Source organism: Bombus vancouverensis, chromosome 13, assembly GCF_051014615.1.
Source record: "Bombus vancouverensis nearcticus chromosome 13, iyBomVanc1_principal, whole genome shotgun sequence".
NCBI classification, from domain to species: Eukaryota; Metazoa; Arthropoda; class Insecta; order Hymenoptera; family Apidae; genus Bombus; species Bombus vancouverensis.
This window is the reverse complement of record NC_134923.1, coordinates 3673901-3691664: the sequence shown is the minus strand read 5'-3', so window position 1 is coordinate 3691664 and position 17764 is coordinate 3673901. Positions and strand designations below refer to the sequence as shown.

Sequence of the window (17764 nt, the reverse complement as noted above, 5' to 3'; positions counted from 1 at the left end):
GTATACACGATCTACAGACAGCGATTATAACCCGTATAGCTTGTGATATCGTTAGATTGCTGTTACTATACAGTTATACACAAATAAACGCAATTCTGCAGCTAGTCGATCGCTATGATTAATTGCAACGCCAGCTCCCATTGCGAACTAACCTATATTATTTAACCTATGAGGAAAGAGGGTGCATACGCTATCGATCGAGGAATCGGTTTATTTGTCGGCTCTTTTTAAATCCAAGCCCACGCTAATTTCAACTCAAACGCGATACATACATATGTACTTCTTCTTTTAAGGTCATAATATGTATGTACGTGTGTAAACGGTTTTACGCGGTCGTGTTACATTAAACGAGCAGCTCATTTAGACACATGTTTAATCGGGACACGAGGATTATGATATTTAACGCTAGAACTACCAGAGCAGTTGAAACGATTATTTCGCAATTTTGCATAGGAATTTTATTTTTCATAGCTTTACCGATCTGCCACGGAGCTTGTTTCTTACAACCGATGAAAAATTTGTAATTAGTTTTCCAATTGTAGCTGTGCTAAATTTAGAACTTGTGATTCTACTGTCGATTCAAAATTAACGTCGATTTTTGAATAGAAATTATTCTACGATAAAAAGATTGTTTCATGAAATGCCTACTGATTTACAAACTTTTGATCGGTAATTTCTAGTACCTTTGATGCAACTTTTATACGTTAATCGTCTGTAATTTTAGCGTTACTATCATTATTTCCCTTTTAGATTGCCGATTTGCATGTAACGTTCTCACTAATATTTACACGCGAAGATAATCGGGACGTTTAATAATTGCCAGTATTCTAGTCGGCACAGTTTGCACACGCTCGTCCACAGATTAATCAAACGTGTCGCGTAATATCGTAACAAATCTACTCGTGAAAATCCCATAAATAAAATATAATACGAGAATAAATAATATAATACAAACGACTAAGAATATTTATTACGTTCGTCTCCAAATTAATCGTTGTTTAAATTGTTTAAAAAGTCGTTTAAAAAATTGTTTAGTGAATTGTTAATCGACGAAATAGAAAACTAAAAATTCGTTGACAACGAGCAGATCCGTTTGCTCGTTTCCCACGCTTTTCTCCGACGTTGACGAATTGATACGCGGATTAAATCGAGAAACGATAGAAAAGCGGGGAAAAAAGCGGAAAACTTGAGAGGGCTCTGGATGACCCTGTTGCTTCAAGGTTGAGAGGACTGCCTCGAGAGAGGCACGAGGGCCTGCTGATGTCTCTTGAAAATGGCCACCTTATGTATAGTGGCGAATAAAGAGAAGAAGAAGAAGAAGAAGAAGAAGAAGAAGAAGAAGAAGAAGTAGAGAAAGAGAGAGAGAGAGAGAGAGAGCAACGGTATGCAAAAAAGGAGTAATGCTAAAGCAGATTAAGGGCGGTATTCATAGCAGTTACTCGGTCACGAAGATGCCAAGTGTTGCGCAGCTTCTTGGTCTCGGATGCGCGAATAACAATTAAACCTCTTAGAAGCCAGACCGATCAACTTTGCTTTTTCTAAATCTCTCAGTCTCACCGCGATTAATATTCAGTATGGAATCAGTAATATTCAGTAATATTCAGTATGGTATCGGATTATCATTACGATTAGTATTCAACGTCTCAACCAAATGAGAAATGTCCCGATTTTGATGCAGGAACAGAGATTTTATCTGCGAATAGAGACATATAAAGGAGACTTATAAAATTGCTTCCTGCAAAATCAAGGTCGGTGGTATCGACACAATCGTTGCTTTCCTCTGTTGTCTCTTGATAAATCGAGGATATCGAACAATGCGCGTGCAAACCCACGTCTTCTCGGCCCACGACAATTTCGTAGGCGTAACTGCAGTAAACCGGAATAAAGGCAAGGGAGGAAGCAAAGGAGATCCTGTCTGTCTGTTCTACCAATGCCGCAAGTAATAATAAACGATACGAAAATCAGAAATAAAATCGCATAAATCATCGATTTTTATCTGACTTTGAATCATTTATTCGGAATGCTGCGATACGGTCAAAGTCGTTTTACTATTTACTTGCTCGCTCGCGTACTTTTATTAAAAATGGAAACGTTTGCTTGAAAAACGTTTCTGCCAATGGTCGAATGTTGTATTTATACAATGAGATCTCTGATATCGTGTCATTCTATCGACTCTTTGGTATGCTATAAATGTTAAATAAACACGTTCCCTTAAAACGACGTTGCGCGGACGGTATTTGTCTGAAAGCTATTGTTTGCAATTAAATCGTTCAAGAAATGGGAGCTACATCGTGTCTGTTGTGGAATTGTTTGCTGTCTGCTGTTTGGCATCCCGTGGATGGAATCAATTAATTGGCATCCCGGAACGAGAAAAGAGAAAAAAGCAGAGAGAGAGAGAGAGACAAATGCGATGAAAATGTAAAGAAAGTCAAGAATCTGTAGGGACGAGTGGCAGCTATTTATTCCGCAAGATCGGGTACTTGGTTGAATTAATCGAAAATATCGGCGACACGACTTAATTAATTAAACGACAATCCTTAGCGCAGCGAGATTCTAATCGTTTTAAACGCGAGAGATCGATAAGCGAAAATGTATTTATAGTAATTCTCGTTTAATCGATGAATTTTTTGTCGGAGTTTATGACGCGTCGTTTGCTATTGAGCGGACCCTTCTAGCGCATAGGATGCTAATTAAGCTGTAGACGTGATCCGAGTTGTAAATTTTATAACTTGCAATGTTGGAAATTCCAACTTCTCAAAAATAGCAGATACATTATCCGTATCGTAAACTGAGGATAATCTTATATCCTCAACATCATCGATTCGATCTGTCGACCGTGTCGTTGTTGTTGTCTAAGTGTACGTCATCGAAATACAAGCAGTGAAATATGTAGATTTTTACTTTAAGATTATTCAATTATTCAAATCAAATTGTTGAAGTCTGTCTAATGAAAACGATTTATTGCAATTTCAAAGACAACTATAGTAATTTCTTAATGTCCTAACTACGATAATTTCCAATATGCAAAACCAAGTTACCTAACACCTCGTAAATTAAATGCTCGACTCATGTTTCTCGTTTCATTCATATGCAATGTTTCCCGCTTTGTTTTTCAAACGAAACCGATTAAAAAAGCAGTCGATAAATCCTAGAACATTTACCACACAGATCTCAACGACGAGTCTCAAGTCCGACACTGCGTTAAACTGGCACTTCTTTGCTGCAATCGGTTGAGTTCGCGAGCATCGTCTGGCAGCCGTATCTTCCTCGTGAGAAACGTGCTCCTTCTGTCGCGAATTAACGAGCATACGTTACGCGGTCGTTGCATCGTCTTAACGAGCTGCAGCACGTGTAGGCGCGCGCCGCGAATTAACGAGCAGCCTTTCGAACGCGCCAGCCGCGTGTCTCGACGTTGATATTTCCTGCGGCATTCAACGGAATCGATTCTTAGATCCAAATCGAGTTCCAATACGTTCTTCGCTCGCATCGCCGCTTCCAATGCGATCCTAGCCTCTACTTGAGAAATCTCTCTCTCTCTCTCTCTCTCGTACAGTATAATTCCAAGTCTCAGAGAATCGAAGAAAAACGAAGAGAAGCGAGAGGTAGATCCATCGCGTGCGCGACAGCTACATCGACGAGTTGACGACGATTTGAGAACCACCTGCAGAATCGTCTCATCTGACTCTTTAGAGTCAAACCCACTAGCCAGCGTCGTCTCATCCCTCGTGTTCCAGGGTGAAACGTTCTCGTTCCCTCGTCGCGTTCCACCTTCCAAGAAGCCGTGGAGCGTACGTTCCACGTGCATGGAAACGCTGCGGTGGTGAACGAACCGGCATGCAAAAGGACTGCGAGCGAGCGCAGTATTGTAGATCTGTTGCAAAACTCCCCTCCCGAGCCGTTCGCGACTCCCACCCTCCGGTGGCTGCTCTTGAGAGACCAGCCAGCAAACTCCATTTCTACCCCCGGCTCGAGCCACCGTCTCCCCCACCGCCACAGCCGACACCTCCCCTCGAAGGCCACCCCCAACGAACCTATCTTCCTGGTCAATAACCTCGCTGTGCCGTGTGCCGTGTACCCGCGACATAATCGGCTACCATCGCGTTTCGGATCAACGTGCTTCCACATAGCACACGTGTCTCTTCTTTTCTTCTTTTTTTCTATTTGCACCTTCTAAATTTATTTCCGTACGCTGTATAGCAGTTTTGATTTTCTTCTTTAACGCTGGAGTACGTATCGTTCTGTTACAGTTAACGCACAACGCTTCCGGATAATAGTTCGTACTTGATGTTAGGATGCTCTGCGCTAATTTCAAGAGCTCAGTTTCCATCGATCACATTTATCGCGCGAAATATATATACTAGCTGAAAACTGGGTGCTTTAAAGTAAATACAGCCAGACTCGTAACTAATTTTCGTTTTCTAAAACCGAACAATAGCAACGCAGGGTTGAACTTCGTCTCGTTACTTTCTAAACTTTCTTTCAGTCGTTCTTCTTCCTTATTGGTCAATCTTCGTGAAGGTGCACTAAAGGCGTATAGGTAAATTTAGCTCCAAGCGAATTATAGCTTTAATGTCGAACAATTCTGCGTGAATTTCGAAATAAAAGTATTCGGAAAACGGGGATCACAAATGACGTGGAAAGAAATATAAAAATTGAGTGCCCGGATTAAAGAACGAGTTTGTATTTCTAGAGGGGATGAAAGAGGAAGCGATTGATCGACGAGTATCCGGAGCTCTTATTCTCCCGCGTTGCATCACAGTTTCGTTCCTTCTTCACCCGTGTTTCCCTTTCTACGAGGTGAGAAAAGAAACGACGACGTCGTTTTATCGAGTGTCGCCGACGCGCTACGACAACTTCTTGTTTGCTCGTCTTCGTCTATACTCGTTTCAAATGGAAATTTTAATTCGATTCGGAATTCCTTTACCTTCCGAATCTCCTTTCGTGTCTATCGCGCATCAGAGAACAAGTACGTGCGCTATCTCCGTGGACAAAAATTAACGTGATACGTATCTTCGTTCTTTAAAGACGGTCATATCTTGGTTAAATTGTATCGCGCGTCTCTGCCAACTACTGATACGACGGCAGAAATTTCTCTCGCCATCCTGACTATTGATCCTCTCTCTAGCAAGCTGATAGAATTGTTACAACCTTCCTTCCTTCGAAACGCGTTCCTGCGTTTTCCCCTCAACTGCAGCAGCGAGTGTTCTACGGCTGTTGTGTTCTTCGAAATTATAACGGGCCGATCCAGATTCCGTAGACGCGACAATTTCAATGAAATTTCGTGATATTGTCTGCTTTGAAAGCATACAAAAACGAACGAGGCAGAAAATTTTGTTGAGGCTATAGAAGAAATATTCTCTTAGAAATGGAATACGCGAATAAAAATAATAAGAAAAACGCGATCGGATCGATGAGAGAATTTTTCGAGGGCGAGAACGATGTTCGGCGAAGAGAGTGCCATCCGTAGGGTAGCGCCATCTGTGCCGGTCGTCGGGAAACTCGTCTTAAAAATCACCCCCCTAAGATCAATACACCGTACGGGTAGACAGTAAGTCTACGGAACGCGACCGAAATGCCCCAGAAGGTTACATCTTTTAATTTTCACCGCTTTTCTTGATAATTTAGAAACACGGTGCAAGCAGAATGCGGGTACAGCGTATACATAATAATTTCTCGAGTACGACCACGTGCATAGTTCGAGAACTTAATTGTAAAAATTCGGAACTTTAATTAATCTCTCTCTCTCTTAGACGATCTATACCTTTCCATTTCGCAATTCGAATTGACCGATCTTCTCTGCTGAAGCAAGTATATTCTCCGACGTAGTTGGAAAACGGGATTGAAGTATGTTATTAGAATAGCGATTAATAAACTGTGAATATCCACGCAGATTCAGATTATCATGACGTTTCCACTAGAGACATTGAATCCAAATATTATAATTAACACGCTGTACTCTGGACATTCCGTACAATCCTGCGTATTAAGTACATTTTCTACGTTCGATTTTTCCACGTATGCACAAACATCCGCAATCTGATTAGCTTTTCGTTCGTATTTCGCCTAATATTCCGCTGTTTGTAACAATGCCGAGCAAGGTTTCTCTGTTTACGGACGAATCGGCGGACGCAGGTGTTCGAACAATTTAGAATATCACGCGCTTTGGAAGCCATAGAAGAAAAAGGAAGGAAAAAAGGATGCATAGTAAACGAGCGAGGAAGACCTGTGAATTCGGGTCAGGCATTTGGCTTACGAGGGTAGTTTCCAAAGGTTTCCTCTCTCTTTGGAATCTCCGCTTTGCGGCTTCTAACGAGATAATTTGATTTTCAGGTTGCACAAAGCACTGCTTTCTCTCTCTCTCTTCCCCCTCCTGTCTCTCCTTCCTCTTTCCGCTCCACTCGAGATCTCTTATGTTTTCACACAAACTTTTTTCGCCGCTTAATCGGCAGCAAAGTCAGTACGCAGCCGATCAATCGATCGATCGCCAACTGTATCGCGAGTACGATGTATCGTTTCATTAGATCACCGCTTTCGACATGGTTCCACATAGATTTTTAACGAATTACGGTTTTTCGATAACGAAAGTTTGAAAAACGCAGCCAACGATGGGCAAAGAAAGTTTTTAGGTAGAACACGATGGAACAGCCATTGTTTGCAGTTTCAGCGATATTCAAAATGCATTTGGAATAGATTCAAGTTACATACGTGTACAACCTGCTAACAATAACGATCAATCACCATTTGTTGGTATACTTTCTCGCGGCATGAGATGCGCAAATAATCGTTTTAAAATCGAGCACAGTGCAACGAGCATAATTAAACTTGTCGTAACGTCGCACGATTTAGTTTTCACCGGTAATGTTTTTTCACGCTCCGAACTCGCGTTTTATGGCATAATTCCTCGTGGAGAACACGTAGAATTTCAACTGAAATTCTACGCATTAGTCTTCTGAATTAGTCGCGTCTAATTTGCGATTTGCCAGTCCAGTTTGCGTTGAATTAAAATTAAACGGTTCACATTGTAACATCAGACCTTAATCGCATCTCTGTGCGCGTGTTTCCATTAATTAATTCTTTATCCTAATTTCCATCGTTGCAACGTACAATGAAACTTTGTGTGATAAATGAAAGAGTCGTTTCTGTAATTTGAAGATCATTATTTAGAGGCACGACAAATAGAGAGATGGTTACATAATTTGTCGAAAATCACTTGTCCCAAAGGTAAAAGGCGACTCGTTTGGTGGCGGATTAATTCACGAAGTCCCCTCCTACGCCGCAATTCGAACGATGGCGCCGCCATTATTTGGCATTCTTCGACCCTGCCGCATTCAAGCCTCAGCAAAGAACAGCAGCATCGAGGGCGTAATCCTCGCTTCGTCGGATCGTCGAAATTCTTCAAAATCGCTATATTACCTTCGCATCCTCTCGCGTCGTTCTAAACAAAGCAACAGATTTTCGAATTCGAGCAATGGCAAAAATGATTCCTTCAGGCTTTCCCCGTTTCCTCGTCGTCGAAAAAAATTGTCAGGATGGCTGTTGAATTTTCAATGTGTGCTTCAGCAGAGGAATGAAACTGGAATTAATTAAGGCTAGACGACTACGGACGCGCACTTGTAATTATAATTGCCGCCACGCAGACGGTGTCGCGTCACCCTACGAGATCTACGATCATTAGAATCGCGAATCGAGCGTCGATCAATACGAAGAACAACTGGACCTTTCATTTCAATATCGTTGCACCGCGAACGATACTACTTCTGCGGTCGATATCAAAAGCCATACTTTCTGAAATAAAATTCTTTTCCTTTCTTATCTATCTTTACACCATGATATAATACCGTCGAATTTACTAAAAATATTCCCTCGGTGATATTGACCGCAAATGAATTTAAAAGACATACACAATTTCCTGGTGATAGAAAGTTGCACCGTCTTTCGCGCAGTTCTGGCGACTCGAGCATTTTTCCAGCGAGCATGAAACAATCATGCAGGCTGGGTGATTATTCGAGAAGCGCGTTGTACAGCAGAACGGCGAGAAACACAGGGCTTGGTTTAATATTGACAATGGCAACGACAAAGTTCCTAACGGGACTGGGGCTGAGGGTTTACAGAGGGGCGATGGCACGGAGTAAGCAGCTTATTGCGAGCGACGCAGTATGGATTTTCAGCGACGTTGCTGTTTGACGTTGACTTCTATCCGATAGTTGCTGCGCAGTCGAGACATCTCTACCGAAAAACTCTTACATCGCTGGATGAAGGCTGGCATATCCGCGAAAGCTTCTTTCCTTTGTATCATCCCGAATATCGAGACCAACTTGGTCAACTACTACACTTATTCCTGACACTTTGCTGTCGTTTCATTGCACGAGAGATGTTTGGATAACCGTCCACTCTGTTGCTTCGTGCATCTCCTCTTCCTTAGTTCTATCGCTTTCTCCCTTCTTTTTAACAACGATCGTCGGGCATGTATTTTAGACTACGGTTATAGCAAAAGAGTGTTCTGACGATCAGTTATTTCGATGAATATATCGAAACAAAATAAATATGCATAGAGAATATCAAAGAATATGTAGAAAATGTTTGTAGATAAAACGATGAAAGGAATTGGACTACGATGTCATTTTTCAAGTTATATACTATTTCATTTTACTTTGAGATAAAAATCTAAATAAGTGACATAGAATATGGATAGGATTTCGGTTGTTGCGTTAACAGAATGTGAAAGACGAAGCGTGAGTAAGTAAAGTACAAAATAAAGAGAAAGATACGTCGGCTCAAGGACATTTTTATACGCGAACCTTTTACACCGCTTTGATGTCTACAGTCTCTATAAACATCCTCACGTATCTTCCGACACTCCGTATAGATTCTTACGCATGTATGCATACATTTTGATCTCTGGGTGTTTCGTTCGTCAGAACAGCAGTTCATAGGATCAGAACACGCATTCATCGTAACCATAGTCTTACATATACGTTGTCACAAAGTGACGCCTACATAGTATAACGTTTAACATGGTTCCTTCGTTTTCAGATAATCAAACGGCACAAGTTGAAGCCAGCGATTCACTTGGACAATCGGTACCGGTTAATGAGAAACGAGCCTATGCTGGACGCGGACGGAAATGAAACCGATCAAATCGGCGAGGACGAAACTGCGCCACCTAGCCCAGAGGAAATACTCGCTATAATGGAAGAAAAGGGTCACGATTATTTTACCATGCGTTTACCACGGCTAAAGATTACGGAATAGAAAACCTTGTATCGCGTTCGAATTATTTTCTCAAATACCAATAAATAATTTCTCCTTTCGAACTTACGTTCAACTAAATGTAAACTTAACGCATCTATTCTGTTACATCGTGGAATCCAGCTTGTTGCACAGTAGAAAAGAAAAGAAGTATAATTTTACGAGCGAAGAATGCTAAGATATCAGGTTTTATAAGTTGACGTATGACCTGGCTAGAAGGAAATAATATTTTTTTCAAGATATAGGCCAACTTTTTCCACGCGAAAGAAGCGTACACGCTGTATCCATGCGGAAGAGGACCGCGTAGCTGGCACGCCAGGTGTGTGGTAGTTTGTAGAAAGCGAGAAGCGAGCAACCCTCTTTTGATGTCCGATGGTAGCTAGTCCAACGTAGGTAGGCAGCTGTTGCACGTTCCACTACGAGATTATAAAGAGCTGTACCGTGAAACGATGCTTCGATGAAAATTCTCGACACTTTCAACTATGCTCCGCGTATACACAAAAACAGTAATATCCCCTCGTTTTTCGCGCTTCTCGTTACAAAGTTCCAGAGTTTCGGTATTCTATTCCGTTTCGTTATGGGAGATTCGGTCTGCTGTTGAAATTTTTTTGCTGCATAATTCTTGCTGAGCGAGTATGCATCATTCACGTCACTCCAACATTTCTATACAGTCTCGAGCAGGCGGGACAATTTTAATTTTCGTTGGAATATGTCGATACGTTAGATGCATTAGACCTCACAAAAGACAGACATTTCTCGAACTACGGATCCAATAAGGGCGATTTGATAAGGAAAGAGAAAGCTAGTCAATGAATGTCAATCAAGCAATGCGTATCGCGTAGACCCACGTCATTCATATTCACTTCCTCCGTAAACTCGCTTTAATCAGTTACATGGAGGAGAATCAGTTAATCCGTCGTTCGGAATTACCAATCTCTTGAACGCGACACTTTCTTTATTTAGAATTTCCTATATCTTCACTCATCTTCATTAAAAATAAATTACATTGTATTTACGTTTGAAAGGATCGAAACCGAAACCGATTTAATTGAAATTGACTTGTCCTTACTAATGTTTAATTCTCTATTTACAGTAGCTTCTGAGGGTTCGTATTATGTGGAAACAAAAATTGTCACGTACCAAGCAATCCAGCAATTTCCAAACGATAATTCACGCTCGGTTCTCGAATCGAGCGTGACTAAGACAGATTAGCGGACACCGAGAGATACGAGGCTCTATCCCGGTCGAAAATTATGTAACACGTGGAGAAATACGTTCGAATGAACATTGACCGGAATGGCGGGCTCGTCTATTCTCGATATCGATGTCCCATAGACGGGTTAAATCGTTCGCACACACCGCGAACGTTTCTAATAACCAGATAATTTCGCAACGATAATACAATCCAGACCTCGATCTATGATCTCACCCCGTTCACGGGGGTATAGCGTGCTACTTCGAATTAGTTTTGGATAATTTCCAGCACTTTGTAACTAGCATACTAACAAACGATCGTGTGCTTTATACGAATAAAACGCTCGTCGTCGCGTGTAATTTGGATAAAATCCAAGGCGTTACGCGATTTCGTCCGTTATCATTTTATTCCAAATAAGAACGCGATTATATTCGGAGTTTCCTGGTTCCTTGCACGATGCATTCTTAACGATAACGCTAGAATTCTTTTCGCCCATTAGGGAAATCGATAAGCAGAGGTGAAATATCGCTTCTTCGTTAAAAGTACAGGTAGGTATACGCGTAGGATTCTTCGGCATTAACGGTACAAAGAAAGGTACTGGCCGACACTTCGCAAACAAGTTGGACTCTGAAACTGTGTCATTGGAAACAAAACCGACCATCGCAGGACTATGGCTTATTTCCGATATAACGAGTATATAACAGGATTGATAATGACTATATGAAGGTCAGGCCAGGTGATAGTCTGTGCAAAGCGATTAAGAGGGGCACCCTTAATGCGGCGAAAGGTAGGAAGGTAGGTAGGTTAGCGACAGCTGTTACTCGTCCCTGCACGAGAGGCCATACATCAGAGCTATACATTAGACAGCGTGTTTGGATCGTTTAACGCGGTTCAGCAAGTGGACCCTTCCACGAGGTTGCAGCCTGGACCAGGCCTGCGTTACCTCCGACATCGTCGTCGGGGGCAGCATGTGCCTGGACAAAGAGCTCATTCAGCCACGGACAATGGCCTTGGCTGGAGAGGCCGCTGCAACAAGCCTGCCTCCTGCCTGTCCGCCTGTGCCTTCTCTGTCTTCTCTGCACATGGCCTGCAATCAAGCTTTCAGAATACTATTTTTCCACTCGATCCGACATATCGGGCAATCGTCATCGATTAATTAACACATTCACGACCATTTTGTATCGAATCGATTTCATCAGATTGAACGCAGATTAACAACGACAATTATGCCGTATTGAATCGATTCGACCGCGTTGAATGGTAATGTGTATTGTTGTAGTATAATGGTGTACAGGGAGACTATGTTAGAATATGATTTTGAGATTAGGAAAATTCAATCATGTAAGCAAATTCAAATATTGTGGTTGTGCGATGAATGTGACGACAAATTATTGAAAGAAACAAAGAGATACTAAGGTTGCTATTTTGTCTTTTTCTTGAATCGTCACGGCTGTCCTACGCGACGAAGGTTGCTAACTGCTTTCTCGATAATGCAAGTACCGTTTTTCTGTCCATTCTATTGTCTTCGTCGACCGAGGCTATGAACGAGTGACAGAATGCAAGTCTAACGGATCGAAAGTCGACAAATGAAGAAAGAGATCGAAAGATGTCAGTGAAGTTTCGCATGGACAAATAGAAAGGAAGGAAGGATAGAAAAAGAGGAGCGTTCGTGTTCCCTTTTTCCGTCCATTTCGAAAAGCCCTTTTAGCGAGCAATTTACAGACTGGCTCTCAGACCTGTTATACCGTACAGCGTACAGCAACTGACGGTGCGCGAAAGCGAGAGCGAAAAGGAAAGAAAACGAATTCGCTCGCCGAAGCGGGAAAGTGAATCGACGCCAATGTTCACGACCGAACATGCCTCGTTTATGCTCTTTCTTTCTCTTCTGCTTACCTTCTCGCGGCAAAATGTAACCTCAATCGCATGGTTGCAACAGTGTCTCACGTAGACCAATGATCTCTGTCTAATCTAGTGATAATTCTTAGTTTAAATGTTTTAGTAATGTAGAAAAATAAAAGACTGAAAAACATCGCTAATAAGAAAAATAATATCGTAACTATTCCCTCCTAGCAACTTATCTATTTCGTTTCAGATATCTTCAGTTTATCATATCTATTTTAATATCTATTTCCATTTCGATTGCTTAAGCTCTGTTCGTTTTTTCAAATGGTTTCATTAAAATTCGTAAAAGCGAAGACGCAACAGTTGCGTCTATAACCTACCAACGAGAGTCAGATAGCTAAGTTTCAGATAATTAACTGTTTGAGTCCCACGGGTCATTGAAAGAATAGGGCCGAAAAATCCCGAACTTGTTTTAATCAATTGCGAAGAGAAACAGGCGATACAATAGCGCTCGTCACATTTGTTACTTTATGGAATATATCTATATTATTATATATGTGTACTATTAGTTTATAAATATTTCAAGTCTTGTTCAATAAAAATTATTGAGAAGATAACTATGAAATGCAAAATACCGTTAGTCGTCAGTAGCGTTCAAATGTACTGGGACTTTTCGACACAAAATCTAAACAGCGCGATCGCGCTACTTGAGATTCAAACAGTTAACCTCTTAGGTACGATACGCCACTATAGTGATTTTCGTGGATGTTATGTTATATTACGACGCGCCACTATAGTGGTTCATTCTACTGATTCATTCGCTTACCGTTTGAACCATCTGATCTTTTTCATTTGTCTTGCTTCACACTTTTTTTGCCCTCACAACATTTTATAACAGTGTTAACAATATACACACAACATGTGGGCTTTGTTTTTGACATGCCAGTGTCAGGTATTAATTGTTGCTTTTCGTTAAAATAAATATACCATTATTAGATGCTCTTTTTAACATGCCGATCCTTATCCTTATAATTTTTTAGAATCTTCAACCTCAAAATGTCGCTTCAAAATGGAAAATTAAGAACAATTTGACAGACACTATCGCGCTATGAGTGTGAAAATTGTAACGTGGGTCTATGTGTTGTACTGTGCTTTAAAATATATCGCACTCAATTATATTATTAATTATTAAAGTAAATTATTAAAGTTAAAGTATATGCATCGCATTTTTAAGAAAAATTATAATTCAGTTATCAAAAACTTCGTTCCAATGTGCTTGGGTGAGAACGGCATTATCCGTCACACATTACAGTGATGTATCGTTTACGCGTAATTCGCGTCAAACTCTACCGTACAGAGAAACAACCCCGCGCAAAAGCCGTACCTAAGAGGTTAAGAGGACACAACGTATGCGTGAATATTAGCAAACGTATTAAATCGCTACTTCGTTAAAACTGCAAAGAATTTGAAAAGTTTGATACGCAAAGATAACACGCACGTGTGGCGAATCGGCTTAATTCGCGCGGACATTCCATTAGAAACAACGGCGAACTTTAATTTCCGTTGAAAAATCGCAAACTTGTTACCTCGTCCCGTTAATTAATCGCGTCCGGAACAGCAAAAACCGTTCCAATCTTTTTTCTAAACGGATTAACACTTGTTGATCGAGATACGCACGTTCCAGGCTGTCGCTGGTTTAATCGTGGCGCGTTTATCGTCACGCGAACGCACAGAGCAAGCGTTTATGTTCGCTGTACAATAGTCAACGTGTTTCTTAGGAGGAACATCAGCTAGTTTGATTAATACGTGTTTTCTGTTCGCATTATCGGATATTCTCTCCGAATGAAAACGATAGGAAAGTAGTCGATGCAGCAGCTATTACGGTGTCTCTCGATCGCGGTCGCTATTCTTTTCATTTTCACCTCGTTACTGCTCGGAAAGAACTTTCGCTGGAGTACGTAATAAAATCCTTGCTGGTTCCCCTCTCTCTGTCGCGCTCGCCGCTAGAAGGGAGCACTTCAGAAGAGTTTATATCGCGGATCTGGTATACACCATCGGCGCGCGTCTGGCAAAAGAAAGGCATGCCACTTAAAAAGGGCGTGGTGTGCTTTCTCGTGTTCCACGGGAATAAGTACATCGTAAGTACGTGTTATTCCTCTGTGGACGTTTCGACCACTGTGCGAATGCGATTCGTGGAAAAACAGTGCGATCGTGGCTCGACTACAAAAGAAAAGAGAAGTCTAACCAAATAAACTCTTCGTTTCGGTAGAAAACTACTTGAAACTCGCGGGTCTCTAATAAAAACTTGCGCTTATACCTACATTCACGTGCTACACGTTAGCGCTGCAAATATCAATGACAGTATCGTTTACTTTGACAAAATCTTTCGTTAAGTAAATATAAGAAACATGTAATAGTTGCAAACTTTTGATTGGTAGCATCCAACTTGTATTTTTGTAAATTTTTTCCTTTCGTTACCTAAGTCATACTTAAGTCATACTAAGTCATAAAAAAGTAAATTCCAAAGATACAGTTAGAAGGCACCATTTTTTATTTATAGAATAAATCAGCATAGTTATGAGCGACTCGTGTGTGACATCATAGACGAAGACGAAGTCAACATCGATTGAAATCATATGCATTTTTAAATAACATAACTGCCGGTCGTGCCTCGTTTGCCAGAAAAGACAGTAACCTGGTAAACGAAGCGGTTTATACTTAACCGCTAATTTAATTCTCATTGCACTCCACTTTCATCGCGTAAACGATCCCATTTCAATTTTAAATCGATTTTAACAACTTTCTCGTTGTAAAAATTGCACATATATCGCGAGAAGCAACAAACACCCAAGTATTAAGAGTCGTTAACGTAACTAACAACGTTGTAACTCGGTTACGTTACCGTTGCTCCGTTATACAAACTCGTTACCAAGTAATCTGATAACGAGCTAGTCAATTAATTAAACGCGATATGAACTTATTGTGACGCGAATTGTATCAAATTCCAAACCAGCCAATAACCGCGTCATCGAAATTGCTCGTCCGGCCGCTTCTCAAACCGCGCCATGTTTAAAATAACTATCCGCTTCTCAGCTGACCTAAACCACGCGATACAGCAAATATAGACAGTTATGTAGCAAACTAGAGAAAAGAAATGGCACTAAAGGCGTATCGAGCATGCGTACAGTATTTGAAAGGACTTCGCAGAGTCCCATTCTTCTTCTAGGTTGCATGAGCCGACAGAAAAACGGAGACAGACAGGACAGCGTGAGATGCTAAACAAATGAGAAAACCGCAGGTAGAGAGATAGAAAGAGAAAGAAGTTAGTGGACAAGGGGCATCGGGCCCCTTGAGAGGAAGCGCAAGGAGAAGGAGACGAGGGGATAATCGACGGGAGATCGCGGCGAGAGAGGAGAGAAAATAAAGAAAAGAGTAAAAATCGGGCGAGGTGAAGGAATGCTCGGCCTTGGCGCCTACCGGCTGCTCGAAGAGGCCTCGCAACCTCGTCTGTCCGAACGAGGAGGCTAAGGATAGAAGTCGCATCGCGCCGCGACTCTCCTCGTGTAGGTACTTAGGTACTCGGAGAGCAACATTTTCACCAGTGTGGGAGTGTATGTACTCGCCGAGAGCAGCCGGTCGTGACAATGAAACTCGCGGACGATGAAAAGGAGGCGAGATTACGTAGGGTAGAATCGCTCCAATCCGAAAGAGGATTGACTGCATTCTGGTCTAGATGGCTAGACATGTTGGAGATGGCGCGTTTGGCGATATCTTGGTGTTTAATACCTCGATGAAATGTTCGCAAATATTAATAAAAGCGATGCAATTTTACAGTCGAGAAGAAGTTTAGAGTGGGAAAGAGTTTTAAGTGGAAGACAGGCTGATCTATCGATCAACCAATTGTAATATCAGCCTTTTGTGATGGCAGTCAATAAAGTCAATGAGGCGAGCTAAAGGAAAATGCCTTGGATGAAAATTCTATAATAGGATTCGTAGAATAGTAGGGTTCACAAAGTATTGTGAACTATCTGCTTTGTCATGCACGTTAAAGACTTCTTCTCGACCGAACACTACATGGTAAACGTAGTTCACCAAAGAAGCTAAGGTACATGGTACGCGTTACCTCATCGAGTTACCAACAGATGTGCGGATGTTGTAACAAAATATATTTATAGAAGTCACATTTTTTGGCGGTAACGCGTGCGTTAAGTAGTTAGATCGGTGTAGTCGATTATAAATCCTGTCTTATTGATTTTTCAAGTACGAGCGTACCTACACGCTAAAATAAGATTGACGTCGTCCATTTATACATTCCTACACTCCATCTATTTATACGTTACAGGAGTTTATGGATAGAACGAAATTCTTTACCTTGCACCCTCGTATGTTATTCTTAACGTTCATTAGCTACACCGCCAGCGATAGTCATCGAATTTGATTTGATATTTCATCAGGCCGATAACCATCTGACGTTTATTAGATTCCGCCGCCAATTCTGCCGAAATTTATGCCGACGGCTTTAATAACGCCTGAGCGAGTGCACGATGAATTTAAATTGAACGCAGCAATGTACCACGGCGCCGCCGTGAAACGTGTATTTCGAAAATGGCGCGCGTTCGCAGGCTTTCGTAAGCGACCACGTAAAAAGAATTTACCGACGCGCGCGCAGTTACTCGTATCGTTATCTCTAAAACATCGACGCTTTTTACTGCGAAATGCACGGATAGATTTCAACTAGAACTTTTTCCATCTGCAACGCATCAATGATTTCTTTGTGAACGGAAATGGTATCGACCGCAATTCTGTTTCAGATACTTTCATTTCTCAGAAAGTAAGAACTGGCAGATCATTTTCTTACGTTCCGAAAAACGACGATGAAAAATCTTAAGAAAGATACCGCAGAAAATTATCGATATTTGTACGCATCCTGCTAGGAAAATAATCCAACGATACGTGAATGAGAACGAACGGAAAGGAAAACAGAATATAAAAGTCCTACCCAGCATTCCAAGCTCGTAATTTATGAACGTTGATAATTGAATTTCGTAGCATCGAGTACAGAGAGAACGGTTGTTACGAAATTTTCTTCCAATTATGAAACTGGTGAGCCGATAGCGTTCGAGCGAACGTAACGGAAGGCTTCGACAGTAAAATGTTTCCTCGTTCGTTCGGCTTTGTTAGCGTGCACCACGGCCCACGGATTCTAAGCCAGCTATAAAGAAAATCTCGGACGACGGGGAACGCCGACAGATATTACCAGCGCCAGGCTAAAAAATTCGCGATCCCACTTACATATGCGACGAAAGTGAAAGAGACGGCGCTGTTTCCGTATTCGGTAATTATAGAGACTTCATGGCCGTAAGAAAATCAAGATAGTACGATAAATTGTAGAAAATAAGATTAACAATGGGAATTCGCACGAACTTTATTTTTATAAATAATGAGACGAGTTTTATTACGTTTAATCGGGGCAACTAA

At 41.4% G+C, this 17764-nt stretch overlaps 2 protein-coding genes across 5 annotated transcripts in view; one reads left to right on the top strand and one right to left on the bottom strand.

The window, feature by feature from the left end:
- Nucleotides 1-12862, top strand: part of LOC143303490 (uncharacterized) — a 54290-nt gene extending 41428 nt beyond the window's left edge. Inside the window, exon 2 of one of the 2 annotated variants that reach the window (XR_013059870.1) lies at nt 9034-9159. Coding sequence is in view for 1 of the 2 variants with exons in the window: in XM_076623704.1 (XP_076479819.1) it covers nt 9034-9252 (219 nt within the window). In the remaining variant the exon portion in view is untranslated. Of the gene's footprint in view, nt 1-9033 lie in introns of both variants that reach the window. The other variant, XM_076623704.1, reaches the window with a different exon arrangement.
- Nucleotides 1-17764, bottom strand: part of msi (RNA-binding protein musashi) — a 99701-nt gene that overhangs the window by 36670 nt on the left and 45267 nt on the right. The window lies entirely within an intron of this gene.